The sequence below is a fragment of the Capricornis sumatraensis genome, chromosome X, assembly GCF_032405125.1.
Source record: "Capricornis sumatraensis isolate serow.1 chromosome X, serow.2, whole genome shotgun sequence".
Classification (NCBI taxonomy): domain Eukaryota; kingdom Metazoa; phylum Chordata; class Mammalia; order Artiodactyla; family Bovidae; genus Capricornis; species Capricornis sumatraensis.
The window spans coordinates 11186290-11212822 of record NC_091092.1 but is presented as its reverse complement, the minus strand read 5'-3'; the positions used below and the strand labels follow the sequence as shown (position 1 = coordinate 11212822).

The window sequence follows — 26533 nt, the reverse complement described above, 5'->3', positions numbered from 1 at the left end:
ATATTAGTTTAAATAAATAAGGAATCTAGAGGAAAGGGCACCTTAGGGCAACTTCACAGCAACTTTGACCATTCATGACCCTCAAGGCACATCCATTGAATTGCAAGGCAGGATAAAGTCTTTGAGCCACATGCCCAGAGCAGTTGCTGGGGATGGGAAGGTCAGGAGTTCTGAGCTGTGCAGGCAACAATGGCCTGGCAGATATCAACATTTCGCACTTCCCCGGCAACTTAGTATCTGCTTGTTAAAGGATCACCTATTGAGTCAAAGAAAATACCTGACTTAAATTTTTATGCTACAGCTAGAGCTAAGTCGCTTCAGTCGTGTCCGACTCTGTGCGACCCCATAGATGGCAGCCCACCAGGCTCCCCCGTCCCTGGGATTCTCCAGGCAAGAACACTGGAGTGGGTTGCCATTTCCTTCTCCAATGCATGAAAGTGAAAAGTGAAAGTGAAGTCGCTCAGTCGTGTCCGACCCTCAGTGACCCCATGGACTGCAGCCTTCCAGGCTCCTCCGTCCATGGTATTTTCCAGGCAAGAGTACTGGAGTGGGGTGCCATTGCCTTCTCCAAAGTTTTATGCTAAATAAAGACAAATACTTGGAATGGCTTTAAATGATGGCAGGAGTATTTTAATGGAACTAGACTGTGTTTGTATTAAAAGAACAGTTTAATCCTATGAATATGACCTCCTTATCCGTTTGCCTCTAAGGTTTTCAATAATTTTATATTTTAAATGCATAATTAGGATCATGAGCCACCACCATCAGTAATAGTGACTTGTGTGTGTGTTAGTCGCTCAGCTGTGTCCAACTCTGCGGCCCCATGGATTGTGGCCTGCCAGGCTTCTCTGTCCATGGAATTCTCCAGGCAAGAATACTGGAGTAGGTTGCCATTTCCTTCTCCAAATAGTGACTTAACTAAAGGGAATTATTTTTAGGTAGGAGTAGGGAGGTATGGGAGACGCACATCCAAATATCTGAAGGTCAAGCCATCAGTGATTTGAAACAAATCTACAATGACTCTTGGAGTCACTGGCTTGATTTTTTTTTCCGGACCCTATCATAGCTTTTCTACCATAGCTAGAACAGATAGAGAATACATATTCTTTCTGGATGGCATTGATAGATGAATAATATGTCAGTCTGCCCCCTCCTATTTTAAATGAGGCAAAAATATTGAGTTTTATGGAGAAAATATTTATAAAAAATTAATTGCTGTAGTGCTTAATTGTTGGAGGGCCACCCAAGTGGTTCAGTGGTAAAGACTCTGCCTTCCAGTGCAAGATACACAGGTTTGATCCCTGAGTCAAGAAGATCCCCTGTAGAAGGAAATGGCAACCCACTTTAGTATTCTTGACTGGAAAATTTCACGAATATAGGAGCCTGGTGGCTGCAGTCTATGGGATTTCAGAGAGTTGGACATGACTGAGCATGCACATGCTTAGTTGCTGGAGGTAGTAACAGACTGAGGGAAAACAAGACTTTTAATGGACATTAATGTGTTATTGAATTTAAACTATGTCTGGACTCTCTTTCCTAAGATAATGTTAAGTAGAGAAATCACTCATAGTAATGTTGGTTGGAATCTTGAAAATAACTGTATCTGTCTTCATTAACTTCTGCTGAAGCCTACCCTGTCTGTTGACCAGTACCAGTGTAAAGACAGGGGTAAAGAGAAGGGTCCTAGGGTCAGTTATGTGCTTGCGGTTTACCCTTCTACTAAGGAATAAAGCCTGCCCTTACACATTTCCAGACAATTCTTTGAAAGCGACTATCCTTAGGAAATGAGGTTCAGATATCTTATGTTCATACTAATATTTAAATCACAGAGGTTTCTTTGTAGCAAGTTTTGTTTAGAGAGACATACTGGGTGCATAAAATCAGGCTGGAAAAGAAGCTCCTCTGAAATAGGGTACACAAAAAGAGGAAGCTTAGAGCAAAGGAGACACATTATATCTAGTGCTGGTACTGTTTGGGTTTCCAGATTTGGAGGATTAAAGATGATATTAAATAATCATATTTATTATATATGTTTCCTGAATGATTACCTAAATAGGGGATTGTTAGTAATAGAAACGAAACCTTCATAGTATAGGGGACTTTATATTCATTAAATAGCCAGTAAAATATGTGCATTATAATTCAGAATTAGGAAGTCTCTGAAGTTAACTCAGAAAGAGATAGTCCTTTCCAAGGAATAGTAAGGCTTATGGTGTTTACAGAACTCGGCAATGTCTGGATTCATTCTGTGTTCAATTTATGAAATCTCGAAACTAGTCAGCTACTTTGGCTAGACTTGGATAATCTCCTTTCATGATTACAGGAAATCTTTAAGGATATTAACAAGATTCCTGGCTCTCCTTCAACCTAATTTGCTTACTAAGGACCTCCATTTTCTTTTCCCATTTGAAGACTGTTCCCAAATCTTCTTTCTGAAGATCTTCAGTTCCCTCAGAACAACAGGGAACCTAAGTTTCCTGCAAGACAGTGGTTCTCAGCCTGGTGTGCTTTTGTTCCTAGGTGCATTTGCCAATATTTGGAGACATTTTTGGGTGTTACAGCTCAGGGAGGTTACTACTAGCATTGAGTGGCTGGAGGCCAATGAAGCCATTAAACATTCTGTGATGCACAAGACAGCCACCTACAAGAGAAAATTATCTGGCACTGAAAATTAATAATATTGCTGAGACTGTGAAATCTTGCTTTAGGGAGATTCTTCTTTTCCTCGGGGTGTGTATGCAGTCTTGGCTAGGGCTGGACTTTAAAACTTGTCCCTTCAGCTTCTCTTTCCTCAGATTTTGAATCTTGCTCAAAGTGACACGAGGTCAGAAAACAAGATGCAACACAAGACAAAGCAAATTAAAAAAAACACAGAAAACCAGTTGGAGTGAATTCAGTCCAGGGGTGGAATCAGGATAGAATTGTGGCGTAGACCCCTTTTGCCCGCACATCTAGACCTGGCCTGATTCTTTCTTGTATCTAAACTTAGTCCCCCAGACATCCTGTCCATCCTTGAGACATCCTTCTGATAAATTCCCTTTTTGCTTAAATTAACAAGAGTGTGTTTCTGTTCCTGTAACCTTAGAACCCTATACGAGAAGCACCCATTTTTACAGAAAGAATTCAATAGGAAAATTAATTTGAAGATTGTGTTTACTTGTTCCACAGTATCAGACACTATCTTAATTGTTGGGTTATGCAAGACATGATTCTTGTCATCTAGGAACTTCAAAATCTAGTTAGGGAGACTAGAAATAACCATTAAATGAAGTTGAATTTGTTTTTTTTTTTTAAGCTTTGGTCTTTCTTTCTTTTAAATTTAAATGTATTTATTTTAATTGGAGGCTAATTACTTTACAATATTGTATTGCTTTTGCCATACATCAACATGAATCCGCCACGGGTATACACGTGTTCACCATCCTGAACCCGCCTCCCTCACCCTCCCCATGCCACCCCTCTGGGTCATCCCAGTGCACCAGCCCCAAGCATCCTGTATCCTGCATCAAACCTGGACTGGCGATTCGTTTCTTATATGATATTATACATGTTTCAATGCCATTCTCCCAAATCATCCCACCCTCGCCCTCTCCCACAGAGTCCAAAAGACTGTTCTATACATCTGTGTCTCTATTTCTGTCTTGCATACAGGATTATCATTACCATCTTTCTAAATTTCATATATATGCGTTAGTATACTGTATTGGTGTTTTTCTTTCTGGCTTACTTCACTCTGTATAATAGGCTCCAGTTTCATCCACCTCATGAGAACTGATTCAAATGTATTCTTTTTAATGGCTGAGTAATACTCCATTGTGTATATGTACCACAGCTTTCTTATCCATTCATCTGCTGATGGACATCTAGGTTGCTTCCATGTCCTGGCTATTATAAACAGTGCTGTGATGAACATTGGGGTACACGTGTCTCTTTCAATTCTGGTTTCCTCAGTGTGTATGCCCAGCAGTGGGATTGCTGGGTCATAAGGCAGTTCTATTTCTAGTGTTTTAAGGAATCTCCACACTGTTCTCCATAGTGGCTGTACTAGTTTGCATTCCCACCAACAGTGTAAGAGGGTTCCCTTTTCTCCACACCGTCTCCAGCATTTATTGCTTGTAGACTTTTGGATCACAGCCATTCTGACTGGTGTGAAATGGTACCTCGTTGTGGTCTTGATTTGCATTTCTCTGATAATGAGTGATGTTGAGCATCTTTTCATGTGTTTGTTAGCCATCTGTATGTCTTCTTTGGAGAAATGTCTAGCAAGTTCTTTGGCCCATTTTTTGATTGGGTCGTTTATTTTTCTGGAATTGAGCTGGAGGAGTTGCTTGTATATTTTTGAGATTAGTTGTTTGTCAGTTGCTTCATCTGCTATTATTTTCTCCCATTCTGAAGGCTGTCCTTTCACCTTGCTTATAGTTTCCATTGTTGTGCAGAAACTTTTCAGTTTAATTAGGTCCCATTTGTTTATTTTTGCTTTTATTTCCAATGTTCTGGGAGGTGGGTCATAGAGGATCCTGCTGTGATGTATGTTGGAGAGTGTTTTGCCTAAGTTTCCCTCTAGGAGTTTTATAGTTTCTGATTTTACATTTAGATCTTTAATCCATTTTGAGTTTATTTTTGTGCATGGTGTTAGAAAGTGTTCTAATTTTAGTCTTTCACAAGTGGTTGACCAGTTTAAGAGATTGTCTTTTCTCCATTGTATATTCTTGCCTCCTTTGTCAAAGATAAGGTGTCCATAGATGCGTGGATTTATCTCTGGGCTTTCTATTTTGTTCCCTTGATCTATGTTTCTGTCTTTGTGCCAGTACCATACTGTCTTGATGACTGTGGCTTTGTAGTAGAGCCTGAAGTCAGGCAGGTTGATTCCTCCAGTTCCATTCTTCTTTCTGAAGATTGCTTTGGCTATTCGAGGTTTTTATATTTTCATACAAATTGTGAAATTATTTGTTCTAGCTCTGTGAAAAATATCATTGGTAGCTTGATAGGGATTGCACTGAAATTTGTTTTTAAAGCAACATATACAGTGAACCAAACGAATGGTTCAAAGAAAGAGTTTTTACTTTCTTTAGGATTTCAGAAAGAGATTTACTTGCTTTAGGATTTCAGAGAGAGGAAAGGTTTGTTTAGGCTTTTATTAGGGAAGGCTTTCTGTAGGATGTAGGACTTCAACTGACTTTTGGAAGATAGATAGGACTTGGGATGGTGAAAAAGAAGGTCTTAGAAAGGCATTGCCAGCATGGTGAAGTCAGACATAACTCAGTTCAGATTCCTCTTTTACAAGTCAAGAGCTCCTTGAATTTGAGAAAGTTATTTGTAAAAAGTAATATAAAATTTCTTGAAAGAGGCCACGCACATGGCAGATACTAAATAAATTATAATTATGGTAACAATTATAATTTGTCTGTAAGCTTAGATGCAGAGTTGCAATGTGTAAATCAGGCAAGTAACTTGGCCAAACAAAGTACAGATAAAGTCGAAGAGTGGGTAAGAATGCAGGAAGAGTTTTTTTTTTTTTTTTACGGCTGTATCATAGCTGCCTTTATATTCACATCTGATAAGTTCAGATTTTATCCTCTTATAAATATAGGGAACGTTGGGAGATGTTGTATGGTTAAATGTTGTGGTGAAACTAATGATTTTGGAGTATGATTTCCGTGCTGATATTGGATGGATTTGGAGGGATGCATTTCATTGAGCTAAACATACACATTTCATAATGTCTTCATTCATAAAAATTAAATAGTTACTTTGTGATTCTAGTGGGTTCATACTTAGTGTCCTTTGCATCCAGCTGTCCTTCTATCCCCTCCTGCTTGACTTGCTGGCAAGTCTACTTAGAGACACATCAACAAAAGAGGACAATGAAACTTGTAATAACTGTATGTAACTCTTAGGCAATATAGTCCAATAAATTGATTTATTCAGTCCAACAATTGATTCTACTGATTTCTCACACTAAGTTCACAGAAATGTATCCATCATTTCAGTCAAATCAAATTTCTGGTTGCACAGGTAGATACAACTGTTGCCTGCAATAGAAACGTAAGAGGCAATTTGGACATTCTCCTCAGAAAAGTCAGTATCAAACATATAAAACTTAGCTTTAGGAAGAACCAGGCGGTAACAGTCATAGCTTCACTAGCACATTAAGACTAATACCATGGTATACTCTGTATAGCAATTATATTTAAGGATAATTAAACATGAGCAACTACAGAGGAACATGCAGGGAGGAATTCTGGACTTAAATGTTAGTACCAAACTGCATCCCTTGCTCCCATTCTTTCCATCAAAATGTGATGCTTGAGCAGCAATTTCAAAGACTAGCTCAGACCTCAATTAGTCTAGAAGTCCAAGATAAGTTTTCTAATAAAACAGTAAATCTCCACTGAGTGGTTCATCGGGCCTGGTATTGACAGTTCTCCCCTTCATTTCCCAAACAGTAATTGTGATTTTCAGATGAGGTTTAAAAAAAGAAGAAGAAGAAAGAAATGAGCTTGCCTGCTCATGGCAGTGTGTGCTCTAGCTAATCTGCAAATGCTGTAATTATGCTGGACGCTGATAGATTTGTCTGTGGGCTTCTGGTCAGGATCCAGATGAACTGCTGAAGTTGCTGCTTTATCATCACAAATGTTCTGCACTTCTTGGCAGTTCCCAGGCCTAGACACGATATTGGAATTTAATGAGGTTCCACGCCCATACATCCCACTGGGATGTGTTAGGATAAGTGCAAGTTCATCTCCTTTCATTCATGGGTTTAGGGGGAAAATGTATATGCATGAAATGTTCTCTAGAAGCTGTGTTTCAGCTGACTGTTTGACACTGTCACTGGCCTGGGAACCTTAACTTAGCTGATTAGTCTGTAGTTAAAGAGACTAAAATAATTGATTCAGTACTTAACGTTTTTTACCTGTTTCCTGCCTACAATTTATGTCTATCTTCCTTTCCATTCTGCATATAGGAGATTTTGATCACAAGGGGGCACCAAATGAGATAACATAAGCTTCATTTAGCTTCATCTCTAAGGGGGCCATAATTCTATCTTTCTTACCTTCCAAGTCATTGTGTAGATCACATGAACTAATGTATCTGAAAGCACATAACTGAAAATTATGAACCACCTGTGAATGTAAGACACCTAAAATTATCATGAATATTAATAAATGTTAGTAATTGACACTTAACAATAATAAAATCAGAGTAAATATGTCCATAGTCCATGGCAAACTTTAGGATGGGGGGCAACCATGACTCCAAATTCATATCCTGATGAAAGTAAGACAACATATTCATCTTTGAGCATGAAATATATTACCTAAAGTTACTTCCCACCTACCACATTCCAAATAATACATTTGGTGGCAAGACATATTTGAAAATAATACTAAGAACAGTTTCCAGCAGTCAAAGTATCTATAACCTAGATGTGTAAGGCAAATTGACAATAATTGTATCAAATAACCAAAATTATTCTTTTACAAATAAAATGTAGGTGGCAGGACTTTATTCAATTTTAATTTTATTCATGTTTTTAATACAGAGTATATTTATGTTGTTCAAAATGTGCAAAAGGTATACAGTGAAAATTAATCTATCCACCACTATTCCTCAGCCACCTAGTTCTTCTCCTCAGAAATCACTGTTATGAATTTCACATGTATTCATTCAGAGATATTCCAGGCTTATACCAACTTATAAATGCATAGCACATGTGCATGCACACGTATATTTTTCACAAAATGGATAGTATTATTATGCACACTGTTTGAAACCTTGTTTCTTTCATTGAATAGTGTATCCTAGAGATATTTAAACGAATCGCCAGTCCACGTTCGATACAGGATGCTTGGGGCTGGTGCACTGGGATGACCTGGAGGGATGGTACGGGGAGCAAGGTGGGAGGGGGGTTCAGGATGGGGAACATGTGTACGCCCGTGGTGGATTCATGTTGATGTGTGGCAGAACCAATACAATATTGTAAAGTAATTAATCTCCAATTAAAATAAATAAATTTAAATTAAAAAGAGAGAGATTTCATGATAGACATACAGATTTATCTCATTCTTTTAAGTAGATGTATCATAATATATCACTATCTAGAAGTAACATAATTTTATTAACCAGACTCCTACTGATGGATATTTTGGTAGTACTCAATATTTTGCTGTTTCAAACAATAGCAAACAACCAAACTGAACATCTATTGTGACTGGGTTTTGTATACAAATATTTAAATTTTGTCTAAAGCATATTCTTTTAATTTCAAATATAAGGGTATTAAGAATAACTGAAATATTGAAGCAATGAAGACTATAGATATTGAATTTGTGTGTTTGCCTATATTATGCTACAATCAGCTTAGTTAGAAAAATATATCACTTAATTCCATAAGGACAAGATGCATTACAGGTCATCAACAAAGATTTATTGGAAAAATGAGAAAAATTCACTAAAATTTTCCTGAACAGTTTGGATATCAGGAAGATAAAGTTAATGTTATATAAAGCTCTTTTCTGGTGCCTTTGTTTGTTATCCACAATTGTTTGTGTGTATATCACCACGTTTGTGCATTTCCCTAACCTTACATGGGCTTCCCAGGTGACTCAGTGGAGAAGAGTCTGCCTGCAGTGCAGGAGACCCAGGTTTGATCTCTAGGTAGAGAAGATTCCCTGGAGAAGGAAATGGCAACCCACTCCAGTAGCCTTACCCAGAGAATCCCATGGACAGAGGAGCCTGGCAGGCTATGGTCCATAGGGTCACAAAGAGTCGGACACAACTGAAGCGACTTAGCACACAACCTTACCTATCATGTGCCCAACTTTTGTTTCTCTCTTTTTCTTTTAAATATATTTGAAAATATGAGATGAACTTCTCTCATGTCAGCAAGAATTCCTAAACCAATCAATTAACAATGCTTTAATGATTATCTCTTACCTGCCTAGCCCTACTCTAGGTTGCTTGTGTATTATAAAGAAGTATAAAACATTTCCCCTAGATAGGTAAGAGTCTAGCTGGGTAGTTGAAGTAAGGCATAAACACAGAGATAATTAAAAGGAACTCAAGATATAAATATTAGTGTCACATAATGTTTGTTATAAAGCATTTTATATCTATGTGCCAAGTCCTTACATTTCTTTCTTCTAGGTGCCTCTCAAATTTGCCTCATTTTTAAAAAACATTTCTCTAGACTTCAATAATCTGACTCCTTATCCCCTCACTGCAGCATTGTTACTGAATCTACTTAGCTGTGTTTTCCCCCCAAGACTTTTGTACATATCAAGCCATTTGTCTTTAGATAGCACTAAAGATAGTCTTTTAGATAGATAGTCTTTTGTTGCTTTTTTTCCAAAACTTTACAGTGGTCTTCTAGTCTACTATATCATGTCCGGATTCCTCTGCATATGTCTCAGGATCCTCCAGAAGTGAGCTCAATTATATCAAGTGTTATTTCCAAGCTCAATTATATTGTGTTATTTGCAATTAATCCACATCATGAACAACTTACTTTTACCCCACCCCACTCAACTCCTTCTTACCAGACTTTTCAACTTTAATCACAGTGTGCTTGCTAAGTGAAAATTGCTCAGTCCTGTCCTACTCTTTGCGACCCCATGCACTATAGAGTCCATGGAATTCTCCAGGCCAGAATACTGGAGTGGGTAGCCTTTCCCTTCTCCAGGGGATCTTCCCAACCCAGGGATCAAACCCAGGTCTCCTGCATTGCAGGCAGATTCTTTACCAGCTGAAACACCAGGGAAGCCCTCTATTCCTTGATTTATGTTATTATGTTTTCCTGTGTTTCTTATTCATTACTCTGCCTTTCCAAATCTTTTCCACTCCTTGTAGTCTGTGTGGAGACTCATTTCCTTCATAAAACTTTGCCCAACCTGACAACAAATATTGACCCGTCCTTTCTCCATTCCTTTACCCTGTATAGCTTTAAATAAATAAATACATATTTCTTTATCTGGCTGTCATGGGTCTTAATTGCGGCCTGTTGGATGTTCTCTATGCATTTCAGCATGCAGAATCTTCAGCTGCAGCATATGAGCTCTTAGTTGAGGCACTTGGGATCTAGTTCTCTGCCCAAGAATGGAACCCAGTCCCCCTGAATTGGGAGCATGAAGTCTTAGCCACTAGATCACCAGGGAAATCCCTCCACATTATAGTTTTCTAACTCAAATGGTACAATGTTTTATTAAGTTGTCTGCTTTGTTCTTTAATCTCTTTAGTTCACGTGCTACTTCTGTGTTCATACTCCTAGGTTTTACTTTGAAGGCAAAGATGAAAATTTTACTTCTTTTCCCTTAACACTTAGCACAGGACATAGTGGGCAAAATATATTTGTTCAGTATTTTTCATCAATTATCAATTATACTAATGAAGTTACCAGTGTTTTGTTATATTGTTTTAGAGATGGAGATGGAGAGTGAGGGATGGTTCAGAGGTGCAGAAGTTTCAATCCACCAGAAATGTTCATTAGGATTTATGTCATTAATGAAACAGACTAAAATGAGGAAGTACATACATGTTCTCGGACATCCTGTGACCTTTCCCTTGAGTTATAGGAAAATATGTGCCCCCCTTTGCAACATATACTTTGGGGCAAAACATATTTGGGGCTGTATTGTCATAGTGTCATTATAGAAAACTGAACAATTAATTAAATACATAGACTTTGCAAAAAAAAAGAATATTTTACGTGGGTATGAAGATTTAATGTTTATATGATTATACTTTTAAAATCTCTATTTCTTTACACTCACAAGCTTATAAAACCATTCAAAGTAGATATTCATTTGATCTTGTTGGAAAGTGTAGCTTTCAAAGTAAGTAGCCAATTTACAGTGAATCAACAGCACTTTAAATGTGCTAGGAAATGGATATTGTATGGATAGAGTAACAACTCATGTAGGAACACTGTCTGATAAATGTTTACATACTATTAAGTTTACAGACATTAAATACCATACAGGATAGAATCTTTCTCATCCTGTAATTTATTTCAATTGTTTCATTACCTTTTTTCATTTTCTCTTCTAGCTTTACTCACAGACAAACCTCCCAAGCCATTGTTCCCCATGGAGAATCAGCCAAGTGTTATAGATGTCCAGCTGGGTAAGTCTCCGTCAGAGAATAATAGATCCTAAACTTGCTCTCTGTTAACAGATGGAGAAAATTACATGAACCAAGATAGGTTTACTGCTACTGATATTATATGCAAATCAATTTGTGTCTGCTCATTTATAACCCCAGAGTTCAGTGCAATAGCAGTTTAAGGATGAGTTTGTATTGCATCAAGGAATGGTAATACTAATTGGTTACACTGGGTATTTACTGTGCTATAGGACAGAGCTTTTTGACTCTGTCATTGATAGATTCTAGGGTGTCATGCATTGGTGATTGGTACAGAAAACTTTCATGCTTGTCCATACAAAATTTTTATTCAGAGGGCATTAACTCCTGGAGAACAAGCCCTTTTTCAAAATAAAACAGCCCCTCAGTACAACCTTTAGAATGATTTGATAATATTATTTCCAGTGGCACAATTCAAGAGTATTTAAAACTTTAAAACTTGTTTTTAGGTTGAGATCCTGCATGTTTATAAATAATATAGTGTAACAAAAAGAAACAAGTTGATTTACGGATGATACTGTCTTTTCACAGATTGAAATAAAGACGCAAGGTGTTGAGCCTCTTTTTGAGTCTCTTACGACTAATCCTTATATTCTAAGAACTTTAAGCTTAAAACTCAGAGGCCTGCTAGTGTCTCTTTCAAACCATGTCCATTAAACTACATTCTTTATACAACATCTGTGAGCTTTCATCTATCTTGGGTTTTATTCTATTCTTCACTTCAGATAATTTCTGTAATACTAAACATGATAACGAGGTAAATATGCTGGCAAAGTTATTAGTTGTACTTTGGGCATGTGACATTGAAATATATGACCACAGTGGTACCTACCAATTATATAGCCAGGGAAGATGAATTGGCCCCAATATTTGACTCGCTTTGGAAGTTTCTTACTCAAACTTTGATCTTTCCAATCCAATTTTTATTTTTTAAGGCTTGTTTATATCTTGAAAATATGTGAGAAATTCCTCTCACCTATTCTTAAGAGCTTGTTCATTTTGAAAAAATGAAACATAGCACATTATAGTTAATGCAGCCTAGCCATACATATGAGTACCAGAGTTCAATATTTTAAAACAAAAACAAAATAATAAACATGTTATCAAGAGTAGGCTGTAAAAATGCTGAATATTTTGTAGATAATGACAAAGTATTAGACTATGGCTCTCTCCCCACCATCTGTGTATCACTTTGCAGAGTCTTTCACATTTTGTTAAAGCCAAATCTAGATGTGCTGACACACTGTTTCAGTAAGTTTTATTTACATCTTTCCATCCATGCTGGTATAAAATACCTCAAGAGTACTCACTGGTTTGCCAGGGGTTACATGAAACCATAAAATGATCTTGTATCATTTGTTGAAGATTCAAATGGATAAGTTATTTTTATATGAAAACATGACATAAAGAGTAGAAAGCAAAATTCACACAACCATTTCAAAGAAAACATGACTAAATTTTGTGTTTGTGGCCTCTAGGGAGATGCTTCTTCATTTTCCTCTGCCATTAAGCAAACTTCAACAGAAAAGTTTGAGGAATGTTGCTCTAAAGAAAGGAGGGAAACTTCTGTAGGGAGTAAATTTCATTCAGATTCACTGGGTGTCACACTTGGCTGTGTTATTCAGGACTATCCCTAAGATATATATATATATTCCAACTTAGATATATATGTCAAAATAACTCACGAATATCACCCCGTAAAAGCACTAAAGTAATTTGCTTCCAATTTACATTAGATGCAAGGCTGAACGTTTCAGTTTTTATTTTGTTGCATAATTTGAAAACAACTTTATTGACAGAAAAATGGAAACCTGCCCATTTTTCATTCCAGAAAGGCTGTTTCTCCAAGATGCTAAATCAACCATGTAATTCTGAGAAAGAAAAACAAAATCAGTTAAACAAGATCTTTGGCATTCCAAGGAGCACATGACTGGTTAATTTTAAGTGATTTTAACTTTTCCACACATTTATTTAGTACTGTTTATTCACAAATGGAAATCATTTTGTGTTGTAATTTATTCATGCTTCAACAGTAAGGTGATGTTAGGAGCTCTTTAAATGTCAAAGAACTCTTCAGTGTGTGTGTGGAGGGCTCTGTAGACAGAGTGATGAGGGCTTAGAAATCCTAAGCATAAAATTGAGCTAGAGAAAGATAACTGGGGTGATTGGACATCCTTGTGTATATCTTGAAAAGTTTTAGGATTCAGTAAGGTCTCAAAACCTCTAGAAATTATTTTCCTTCATTTTTTAAAATTTACCAAGCACATGCAGCTTCAGATATCCTTAAAACTAGAACTGAAATGAGAACTACCCAAAATATAACAATCTGAACTAAATGGCTAAGGACATTACCAAGTTCAGATTTGCGAAATCCCAATATTTAAAATTTTTGAGATAACATTATAGTGGATTAAAGTTAGCCCCGGATTTTTCTCCTATTCCTACCATTTAAATGTAGTTTCTCATTCCACCTCCCTTGAATCTGGTTTGTCTGGGAAATACTTGACCAATAGAGTATGGAAGGAATGATATTTGAGGATATTGGAGGCTGGGCCAAAAGAAATCTCACAACTTCACTTTGGGTCTCTTAGTCTGGTCTCAGATTACCATGCTGTGAGAAACTCAAGCCACGTGTAGAGGCCCTAGAGGATGAGATACCATTTGATGAAAGAAAGGCCAAAAAAGAACCAAGGAACCAGACATGTGAGTGAATGAGTGTAAACCCATGTTGGAAGTGAATCCTCCAGTCCGAAATGCCCTGACTTTTAAGTTCAGAGATAAACCTTTGAACTGCACTCTTCTTAGATTTATGACCCTCAAAGTCATAAACAAACAAAAATGTTTATCATTAGCGACTAAGCTAGGTGTAGTTTGTCAAACAATAGATACACAGAGCAAACGTTAATTAATTTTCTACAGAATATCTTGAATTCTGTTTTCCCCATGAACAAGAGTCTCACGCAGGCATTTTATGCCAAATTAGAAATATTATAGGAGCTATTTAAGTATCGATTTCAAGACTGTTTTGAAAACATGATCTGGAATTATTATTTACTTTGTGCTTTTTTGAGGAATACAATAAGATTTCAATTCTGCATATTTGTAAAGGCAAGCTAGTAAATTAAAATTTGGGGTTAAAATGAATACTTTTTATTGCATGGAGTTGGCATCAGTACAGATATTTTGTTGTGTCTCTAGAGGAAAATAAACATCTTGACTTTCTCTCTCCTATAGTGTAATCAATTAATCATCCACAAGATTCTAGAAATTTACATACTGTTTGCTGACATAGTGATGACAGTTTGGTTGTTGCTAAATTGTGTTCACATTGTGATGCTGAAAGAAGATTAATCTTAACCAAATAACTATATCTTTTGAGGTGATAAACATGTTCTTAAATAACATTAAAACTTTTGTTTTCACAAAACAAGCCTATTCAGCTAAAACTGCTTGTGGCAATGTATGAAATATAAAGACAAAAGCAATGCATTAAAAACACACACAAATCCAAATTGGTCCTATAATCTTCCATTTGTTTTCTCTCTCCAAGGGTAAATTTAGCTTTGAATTTGATGAATAAACCTTTGCTATACCAGGGCTAATTAGGTTTCTGGCAGTTGAAAAGCAATATATTTTCAATGGTTTTACAAGAAAAAAATAACACTATCACAGTATATTAATTCATATTATGTTTTAATATCAAATTATTAAAACATCATAGAGGCATCTGCCCCACTTGAAATGTGTTGATGCTAGTTAGAACTTTCTTTTGGATTCAGCTTTTTTTTTTTTAAAGAACACAAATACATGCTTTACAAACTGTAACAGACTCCTAGAAATTTTGAAAAATCCATGAACACATGTGGATGGAAAGATTTGAAATGTGATATTTAATTTCAATTAAAGGTGAATTTGGAAATGTACCCTGTTCTTCTCATTGATGATGATAGCTATTTTTCCTGGAAGTTTCCTAAGACTTAAATTACCAGTCAGCATTATGCATAAAATAAATATAAACACTGTTTATTTTCTCTTTTGTGTTAAAGAGTTAAAACCTGGGGGTCTAAATTATATAAGAAAAACTCAGAGGAGTGGAATAATCCCAAGCTAATTGAATACCAGATGAATCTGATCCAATACAAAAGATTCTCTATTTCTCATCTATCTCATTCAGGATTTATTTTATTTTTACAGGCTGTTTAAATTCATATTTAATGACTGTGCTTTGTCCTACAGGCTCAAACTTTCTCTGTGTGTATAAGGAGTGTTAATCTTGGTCAGAAATCGATTTCACCAGCATATCATTTTCTACTGAAAATTATTTTAAGTCCCCTAAGAGACCACTGTATATTACAAGAGAATAAGGAAAAAGATAGTATTTAATGCAATACTTAGGACTACAAGGCAAAAGTAAATAACTAATTGAAACCTGAATTAGGAAGTTAGCTATTCAGTCAAATCTCCCTTTTTTTCCTCTTATTTAACTCAATTTACCTTAAAACGTTTTTTAAGTTCTTCAGTTCAGTTCAGTTCAGTTCAGTTCAGTCCCTCAGTTGTGTCCGACTCTTTGCGACCCCATGAATCGCAGCACGCCAGGCCTCCCTGTCCATCACCAACTCCTGGAGTTCACTCAAACTCACGTCCATCGACTTGGTGACGCCATCCAGCCATCTCATCCTCTGTCGTCCCCTTTTCCTCCTGCCCCCAGTCCCTCCCAGCATCAGAGTCTTTTCAAGTTCTTAATGAATCCCAAATACTGTGTTAGATCCTAGGAATATAGAGGTGAATAAAATGAGGGCCTTGGCCTTAAGGTGTTTCAAAGTCTAGTGGGGAAGAGAGATGTGTAAGTAGAATTACAATGCAATATGATAACAGCTTGGGCTTCCCAGGTGGCACTAGTGGTAAAGAACCCACCTGCCAATGCAGGAGCCGCAGGAGACATGGGTTCGATCCCTGGGTTGGGAAGATCCTCTGGAGGAGGGCATGACAACCCACTCCAGTGTTCTTGCCTGGAGAATCCCATGGTCAAAGGGGCCTGGCGGGCTACAGTCCATAGGACTGCAGAGTTGGACAGGACTAAAGCAACTTAGCATGCATACGCACATGATAATGGCCAAAACAGAGATGAGAAAAGGGAGGGTGATTTCTTTGTGGCAGGACCTCATAAATTAGCAATTCCATACTCTTTGAGATTCACTCAATATAATGACAAAATGTTGTAGCCTCATTCCAAGTATTAAATTGTTTTAAAATAATCAAAAATTGCCAGGATATAATATATTATAATAATAAAATACCCACCATTCCTTCAGTATGGTAAATACTGAAGATGGAAACTTAGGATCTCCCTGAGTCTCTTCAGTTTAGCAAAATCAGTCAACTACTTCTCAAGTTGTCATAGAACAAATAATCCAAAGCAGGTCACCAACCAACTGAGCTAAAATGTCAAGCCACAATTAATATCAATATAAATAGCAATATATGAGTATTCCATTAGCTGGAATCATATATATGTATCATGAATCACATTATATGCATGTATATAATTCTGGTAGCAAGGGATTGCTTTAAATTACTTTAATTTTTGTATACTCCTGTGCTTTTTAACTTCAAGTAACTCCTTGAAAACCTTTATTTAATCTTGAATAAGTGAAGACTTTGGAGAGGAAGAAGGGTATCATGAGTTCACTTAGCATTCTTGGCACACACATTTGGAGCTGGTTCATGGCAGCATTCACTGTCCCTTGTAGATATTCTAGGGTTAGTGAACTGTTTCCAAAAGATCTATTTTTTACAGGATAACATGTACAAGCTTAGCCTGAGCTATCCCAAACTGCAAGCCATTCTATTCCCCAGATTGTAAGATGTGTGCATTATTCACAGCTTTGGAAATTCTGGGCCAGCTTTTTCCATAAGAGTTGGCTGTCATATTGATGCTTGAGACTGACACTGGTTTACTTACTTTAAATTTATATAACTTAATGATACTTGTTTGAGCCACTTGATAATGAAAAGAAAAATGTTAACACTTTATTTAAGATTTATCTTTAATATAACAAGTTAATTATGAACACCTTGAAGGTGAAGTCACTCAGTCATGTCCAACTCTTTGCAACCCCGTGGACTGTAGCCTACCAGGCTCCTCCGTCCATGCAATTCTCCAGGCAAGAATACTAGAATGGATTGCCATTTCCTTCTCCAGGGGATCTTCCCAACCCAGGGATCGAACCCAGCTCTCCCGCATTGGAGGCAGACGCTTTAACCTCTGAGCCACACACCTTAGGAATAGCATAATTGTTGACCAGACCTCTATTCTGTATATTGCTATTTTGGGGCATTGCTGAAGTTTATGCCTCATTGACATATTAGTATAAACTTTGGGGTGTTTCATCACAATTTCACTAATGCCAATATCATGATTTTATGCATATTAAAACTTATTTGAGAATTTACTATGTATAGACACTACAATACGCATTTGTACATACACTGTCTTATTTATTCCTCACAAGAGCCCAAAGTAATAGTAGGTATTGTTGAACCATTTTGCAGGTGAAGACACTCAGTTTCAGACAGATAAAATAACTTTTCTGAGGCTACATATTTAGTAACCAGTAAAAATGGGATTTCAATCAGATTTGTCTGATTGCAGAGTTTGTTACTTTTTTATAGCGTACTGAGTATGGTAACTTTATCTAAGGCCCAAAATTATATCCTCAGAAAAGCTATCAGGCTAATAGAGATATTTTAGTAATATACTAACAAATATAGCAATTGTATTATATGTATTATAACTGTATATGAAGTAGATAGAGATTATTTAGTAATAGTTCTACTAATAATAGATATTATTGTTATAATAATACTTAGTAGTATTATTTAATAATAACTCTACTACTCTTAATAATTTTTATTGCCAGTAGTATTAAGTAGCAGTAGAAAGTGAAAGTTGCTTAGTCATGTCTGACTCTTTACAACCCCATGGACTGTATGGAATACTCCTGGCCAGAATACTGGAGTGGATAGGTGGTTCCTTCTCCAGGGGATATTCCCAACCCAGGGATCAAACCAAGGTCTCCTGCATTGCAGGCAGATTCTTTACCAGCTGAGCCACCAGGGAAGCCCAGAAATACTGGAGTGGGTAGACCATCCCTTCTCCAGCAGATCTTCCCAACCCAGGAATCGAACTAGGGTCTCCTGAAATGCAGGCAAATTCTTTACCAGCTGAGCTACCAGGTAATCCATAGTAGCAATAGAGCTATCATTTAGTGATTGCTTACCACGTACTGAGGCTTCCCTGGTGGCTCAGATGGTAAAGAATCTGCCTGCAGTGCAGGAGACCCAGGTTCAAACCCTGGGTCAGAAATGTCCTCTGGAGAAGAGAATGGTTACCCACTACAGTATTCTTGCCTGGAGTATTCTACGGACAGAGGAGCCTGGTGGCTACAAAGTGTCAGACAGGACTGAGTGACTAACATTTTCACTTTTCACATGACTATATACTGACACTATATTAATACTTTATATGCATTATATCATTTAATCCTCCCAATAACTCTATGAGATAGATGCAACTATTTGTCCCATTTTTAAGAGAATCATTAAGATATTTTTCATATACCATATAGCTGACTGACAAATTATATACTTCAATTAACTCTAATACATTCAGAGTTGTGCAACCTTCACTGCAATCAATTTGAGAACATTTTAATATGCCCCCTGAAACTCCAAACCCATTAGCAGTCACTTCTCAGTCCCCTACCTTCACTCCCACCACCATCTCTAGGCAATCCGCTAATAATTTTTCCTTGTCTATAAATTTGCTTATTCTGGACATTTAATATAAATGAATTTGTACAACATGTGGTCTTTTGTGATTGGCTTCTTAACATATTGTTCTCAAGATTCAAGCATATTGTAGTTTATATCAGTACTTCACCTCTTTTTAACTGCCAAATAATATTCCATTGTATGGATATAACAAATATTATTTATCCATACATCAACTTAAGGACATTTTTCTTGTTTCCTTTATTTGGCTATTATAAACAATGCTGCTATAAATAGTAGTGTACAATTTCGGTGTGTGTGGACGTATGTTATTTCTCTTGAATTGTCATTTATACCTAGGAATAGAGCTGTCAGGTCATTGGTCACTCTATATTTAACCTTTTAAGGAATTGCCAGATTTTTTTGCAAAGCAAATACACTATTTTACATTCTCAGTGGAAATACACAAGCATTCCAGTTTATCCACATCCTCACCAATGCTTGTTATTTTCCATTTCTTTGATATAGTTATCCTAGCAGGTGTTTAGTGGTATCTCATTTTGGTTTTGATTTATACTTCCAAAATGGTTAATTATGTTAAGCATCTTTTTATGTGTTTATTTGTCATTTGTATGTCTTTGGAGAAATGTCTATGGCCCATTTTTAAAATAAGAAAATTTGGCTCAGAGATGTTAGTGAGCAGTTTATAAATAGTGAGACCTAAGTTGACACTCTTAACACTTACCCATAATATCCATTAATGTTAGTACCATTGTTTACACAGTCTCCTGGGGACTTAGTTTAGTTCCCTTATTAAAAAAAGAATTTTGGATAGAAGGCGAGTGATCCTATATGAACAAGTTAAGAGTATCAAGTGTGAATTAATTCAGTGGGAAAATAGAAATGAGTTAAAAAGCATTATTTTGAATTTTTAACCACTGTAATACATGCCAAAGCATATTTTCAAATGGCAAAGTAATTCAGAAACTACAGGCATACCTGAAAACAGGCTGTGAAACACAAGACAGTATATAAAAACTTTCCAAAGGCATTTACACCTAAATGACCAGAAAGCTGCATGTATGCTCCATCATCTGAACCAATACCAAGAAATTCATCTGTGTCACTCAGTGGTACTAAGGATAGATTAGAGACTAGAAAATACATTAGGAAACTCTCTGCTTTGGGAACTTATTAGGAATATGTATCAACTAAGGACACTATTCTCCAATAACGTGTTCTGTCTGTATTAACATAAATGTCACCAGCTTTATAATACTTTTCAGCAATTTTGTCTTCTAGTGCATTTTGAGTAGTGGCTAGTGTATGCTTTTTAAATATCTGAAAAGGGAAAAAATTAAGCTACATATTTTGACTATGTCTTAACATCCAACATGGACTAGGGGAAAAATAATAATTTAGGCACCACTTCCAACTCAAATAGCTTATTTTATATAAATAAAGGTGGATTTCATATTATAGGTAAACGTAAAAAATTGAGGGAAATATCATGTCGGTGATTCACATGTAAACGCTTTTAAGTGTCTTCAGAATTGAAGAGGAAGGGTGGTTTTTCATTATTTAAATAAGTCCCTTAATTATTTTCTACACTTTATTTGTCCAGATGTGGCTTAAACTTTGGAATATCGTTTGATCCCTTGTGTGTGTGTGCTCAGTCATGTCCAACTTTTTGAGACCCTGTGGACTCTAGCCCACCAGGCTCCTCTGTCCATGGAATTTTCAAAGCAAGAATACTGGAGTGGGTTGCCATTTCCTACTCCAGGGGATCTTCCCAACCCAGGGATCAAACCTGCATCAGTTGCATTTCCTGCACTGGCAGGCAGATTCTTTACCACTGCACCACCTGGCAAGCCCTTAGAAATAGTTTTTTCCAGAAATCACATAGAGCTATCAGGAGTGGTATAAAAATGTCTGGTTTTGTTAACAGGTACATGTGTTGCTGTTAGCTGGAAAATATAAAAAACCTCCCTGCTTTCCTCCCCATCCTTTCCCTAATTATCTTCTGTACTGTTATAGTAGAGAACCACAGATCATACTCAACACAAAATAAGGGACAGGCAAGAGGTCTGGAGGAAAATGTCAGAGGCTTCTGATGCCATAGCTGATAGTCTAGAGTCAAGGTAACAACCTGAAGGCTGGAAGCTTACAGCAAGGTGGTGAGAAAATAGGTCAGGTAAAAGAGCATGCCAATCTTGGGTTCTTATCAAGGTGAGAAAGTGAGACTAAGAAACCATCCAAAAATCAAGCAACAAATGGATACTGAAAAGTTAAAGACAGTGGCATATGAACTGGAAGAATTGACACTGGATTCCCATAAGAGAAAGGTATTGCCACTGGGCATGTATTGTGTTCAGTCATTCTCTACTCTTTGTGACCCCATGGACTATAGCCCACCAGGCTCCTCTGTCCATGGGATTCTTCAGGCAAGAATACTGGAGTGGGTAGCCATTTCTTTCTCCAGGGGATCTTCTTCTGACTCAGGGCTCGAACCTGCATTTCCTGCATTAGCAGGTGGATTCTTTACTACGGCACCACCTGGGAAGGCCACTGGGCATGGTCCCTCAAAAAGGTTGGAAAGAACTGGGGCTTAGAGAGATGCAAAGGAGGACACACCTGGAGGTTAGGAGCAGTTTAAGAACACATGGGCGAAAAAGGAGCACCATCAAAAAAGTGAAAGGCAAACCTAGCTTGAGACCAGTTCTAACAGAAACAGTATCTGAATTTTTAAAATTAGATTAATAGTGTATGCATCATGTCCAAAAATACAGATTGGTTTTGTTTACAAATGCAGTATCAACCCAGGAGCGTCTATATATTAATATTTTGTGTATGCTTTAAACATTTGTTTTCCATGAATAGCAGCTTTTGTCCATGGAGGGCCTATAACGGTTTGCTTTCCTTAGTTGCAAACGTGTTGAGAGTCCTCCCATTGCTCTAATGATGATTTTCCACTTAATAGCTAAACGGTTTGATGAGATTTTTTACTTGGTGAGATGACGACAATGGTGTGATGATGAGCCAGCAAAGAAACAAAAGGAATGTGAACAATTGTAATGAGAATCTGCCATAAAGGAGAGGGAATTCTGGTTAAGGCCAAACTGAAAAACCCCTACCTCAATTATGGAAAAATGTTAGGTTCTTTGGAGAGGAAAGAATTGTGATAATTTTAGATAAAAGAATTATAGAAGGGAAAGGATTAATTTTAATAATCATGTCTCGTGTTTATGTAGCATACTTCTCTTAGTAAATCAAAGTTTTTTTTCAGGTACTATTTACTTAATTTCTTTAATATTTTTAGAAAACAGGGTGCGTCATTATTAACCATTGACACATGGGGAGATCAAAGTTCTTTGTGATGCCCACAGGCAGTTTAACTGAACATAATAGTGAGGAATCAGCTGGATCGGTACTGAATGAATGCCTGACCAATTATCAGATGACTCTATTGACTCTGCTATTAAATATGTACAAATGTTTAGCAGTGATGATCTACTAGTCACTTCTGGATGTTTTGCTATTTTCAATTTCAGTCTAGTCACTAACTTGCATACGTATGTGCATGTTCAGTTGCTTCAGTCGTGTCCAACTCTTTGTGACCCCATGGACTGTAACCCACCAGGCTTGTCTGTCCATGAGATTCTCCAGGCAAGAATACTAGAGTGGGTTGTCATGCCCTCCTCCAGGAGATCTTCCCAACCCAGGGATATAACCCAGATGTCCCACATTGCCGGCAGATTCTTTATCCACAGAGCCACTTATAAGCTGGCAACAATTGTTCTCATGAGTGAGCACTTAGTATATCAGACTAGGTCTTAAACTTTGTAGATTGGTAGCCTGTGTTTGCTCTTTGGTTCTATGTGTTGATGTCTGATATTTTACTTTTTCCATTCTTCTGATATGTGAAGTATTCTTAAGGAGAACACGAGCAAAAACAAGATGATGCTAGTGGAGGGTACATGTTAAATTTTGCAAAAGATGAGGGGGAGACCCTGCCTTCATACAATGTGTAGAAATAGCTAAGTAAGAGTGGAACTTCTTATTTGTCAAAGGTGAGTCCATGATTCTGTTAGTTCACTAGGGTATTGTTTCTTTTAAACCTTCTATTAACAGACTTCCGTCATGTCTGTATATGCCAAATAATAATTATACTAATCATCTTCCAGTTGTCTTCTTCAAATGGGTTGTTTTATTGTATTTACTCTGCTCTCATCAGCATTTAACTACATCCCAGTAATCTTTTTTCATAGCAGAAGGAAACAGTGCATTTTTATTTAATTCTACAGATCTGGAAACCAGTGTCATATCCAAAGTCACTGAACAAACAGACCAAGGCCATTCAATATAAAAACCTCCAAAGCCCCCTCTGTATTTCAAAATGTCTCAGTTTTTATCTTTTCTTTTCCCCTTTTCTCTATTTTAGGAAGAAGAGGTGCCATGAATTCTTTCCAAATTTAAATTATCTACGCTGGTCTTGATTCCACCTCTTCCCACATCTGTTGTTACTTATCAATTATTCTTTCTTTGAACTGCATTTTTAAACTCTGTCCCAAAATACGTGACTAAATTTTCTCCCATACTAAACAAAATACATATTTGGAAAAAAAACACTGTCTGTATCCTGCTTCCTCTTCAAGATATACTGTCCCATCTGTATTTTTCCTGTCCATACCCAATTGCTTTTATACATAGATCATCTGTTTTACCATATATCGTTTACTTTCCACCTTACTGAACCTACTTCAATACCATAATTCTACTGAGACTCATCTCTAAGTTATTTAATTATCTTCATATAATTGTCTAATTATGTGGCCTCCTCTATTGCCTCTTTCATTTCAGAATCATTTTACACCTTTTGGCACTGTTGAGCAAGTTGTTTTCCAGTACCGTACTTGGCAAATAGTAGATATTTAGTGTGTGAAGAATACCTCCTTTTTCTTCTAAATCTCCTGTTTACTATTCTAGTTCTTAACCAAAATATCTTGTTTCTTCTCAATTTTTCTTTCTGATGTCTCTTCCTACAACTACTTCATTGATTGGTGTTAGCAGAAAATAGGATCAGTACAAGTTTAAACCATAAGGATAATTTTTAAATATTCATAAATTTACATTATGGAAATATGGATTTCGGTAATATATATGCCTTTATTAAGTAAGATAGAAGTGCCTGCTTTGGTTTATTTGGTAAAGAGGAATGCCTATTCTGAATTAATGAAAGTTTTAAGAAGGGACTCTCATTCTGAACTAGGGTTATTGATAAGATTTTTCCAGTCATTAAGATATTAATTGAACAACTACTATGTGTAAGGAGACACACAGATGGCTAAATGTAGTCATAGTCCCTATGGAGACTAGAATTTAACTGATGTGATTGAGATAAACAAAAAATACAAGGCATGAGGTAACATCGGTAAGATGATAGAATAGGAAGCTTCAGACCTTCCCCCTCTTCAGAAACACCCACTTAACAATAAATGATCCAGAAAGCCTTTATGAAAACTCTAGAAATTAGATAGGAAGTCACAGTACCCCAGGCAAGCTCAAATCCAGGAACAATTACATTGAAAACATAAAAAAATCACGCTTCAACTATGTCGCCTCCTCCCCAAGTTGGCATAGCTTGCAGTTGGGAAGAAGAACCCAACTTACAGCTTCTCCCTTGGGAGATAAAGAGAAGAGTAAAACATATATCCAGTGTTCCAGCTATTGGTGGGACTTAGCAAAGCACTGACACAGGGTACTGATGAGGAATCAGTATGCCTGGGATGCCTAGGGGTCACAGAAAATTAAAGAGAGCCCAGTGGCTTGAGGCAGTGCAAGATAGTGTATTTCAGACAGATACCAGAGGGAGCAAGATACTACAAGCTCCAGAAAGACTAGTGACCAGAGCTAGAGAAGATGCATTCCCAGAAAATTGTTAGTTCTCAGAATCTCTAGACAGGTTTATTAGTGAAAGCATTTCCCTATATGAAGATTTTCTGTGAAGAGTGAGAGATATGTGGCAGCCTTGATGGAGGGGGAGTTTGGGGGAGAATAGATACATGTCTATGTATAGCTGAGTCCTTTTGCTGTCCACCTGAAACTATCACAATATTGTTAATTGGCTATACTCCAATACAAAATAAAAAAATTTAATTAGATAAAAAAGAATGGAGAGATGGCTATGTTTTAAAATGCATGGATAGCAACATAGAGTCTCAGGGCACACAAAGAAATAGAAAAACATGTCCTAATTGAAGGAACAAACAAACAAGCAATCTCCAGAAACCAATCTTAAAGAATATGGAGGTATATGGATTATCTGACAAAGAGTTAAAAATAACCATTATGAAGATGTTCAGCAAGCTCAGGAAAATGGTGCATGAACAAAGTGAAAATATCTACAAAGAATTAGAAAAAAAAATTTTAATGAAATTTTGGAGCTGCAAAACACAAAAACTGAAGTTCCACAGTAGACATGATCGAGCAGAAGAATCAGTGACCTCAAAACAGGTTATTGAAATTATCCAGTTAAAGGAGCAAAAGAAAAAAGAATGAAAATGAGTTTTTAAAAAAGCCTGAGACTTATGGGATACCAACAAGCAGATGAGTATGTGCACTGTGAGTCTCAGAAGGGGAAGAAAGACAAAGGAGAAATTTTATTTGATGAAATGATGGGAGAAAGCCCCAAATCTGGGAAAGGTAGTAGATATCCAGATTCAAGAAGCCATAAAACATTCCAAAAAGGTGAACCCAGGCAGTTCACACCATGACAAGTTATGAGTAAATTGTCAAAAATCAAAGACAAGGAAAGGATTTTTAAAGCTATGAGAGAAAAGTGGCTCATTATGTACAAGAGTCACCCATAAAGCTGTAAGTGAATTTCTCAGTAGAAACTGTTGAAGCCAGAAGAAAATGAAATGGTATATTCAAAGTACTAAAAGAAAGACATAACTGTCAACCAAAGATACTATATCAGTCTTGGGTGTTCATTGGAAGGACTGATGTTGAAGCTGAAACACCAATATTTTGGCCACCTGATACAAAGAGCTGACTCATTGGAAAAGACCCTGATGCTGGGAAAGATGAGGGCAGGAGGAGAAGGGGATGACAGAGGATGAGATGGTTGGATGGCATCACCGACTCAATGGACATGGGTTTAAGTGGACTCTGGGAGTTGGTGATGGACAGGGAGGCCTGGCATGCTGCCAGGGGTAGCAAAGAGTCAGACACAACTGAGCGACTGAACTGAACTGAACTGATACCAAAATTTAAAGTTGTAGCAAAAGCAATACTGGAATTTTATAGTGATAAACACCTATATAATAAAGAAAACGTTTTTTAAAAAACACCTAACCTACACCTCAGATAACTAGAAAAATAACAGATTTCTCCCTAAATTAGTAGAAGGAAGAAAATAAGATTAGAGATTAGAGGGGGGAAAAAGTAGGAAGTCAAGAAACAGCTGGAGTAACAGACAAATTTGGCCATGGAATACAGAATGAAGTAGGGCAAAGGCTCATAGAGTCTTGCCAAGAGAATGCACTGATCATAGCAAACACCCTCTTCCAACAACACAAGAGAAGACTCTATGCATGAACATCACCAGATGGTCAACACT

At 36.9% G+C, this 26533-nt stretch overlaps 1 protein-coding gene across 1 annotated transcript in view; it reads left to right on the top strand.

Moving 5' to 3' along the window:
- The window catches only part of IL1RAPL2 (interleukin 1 receptor accessory protein like 2), a 575701-nt gene that overhangs the window by 260199 nt on the left and 288969 nt on the right, over positions 1 to 26533 (top strand). The window contains exon 5 of the mRNA XM_068962509.1: positions 11047 to 11121. Coding sequence (XP_068818610.1) covers positions 11047 to 11121 — 75 coding nt within the window. The remainder of the gene's footprint in view (positions 1 to 11046; positions 11122 to 26533) is intronic.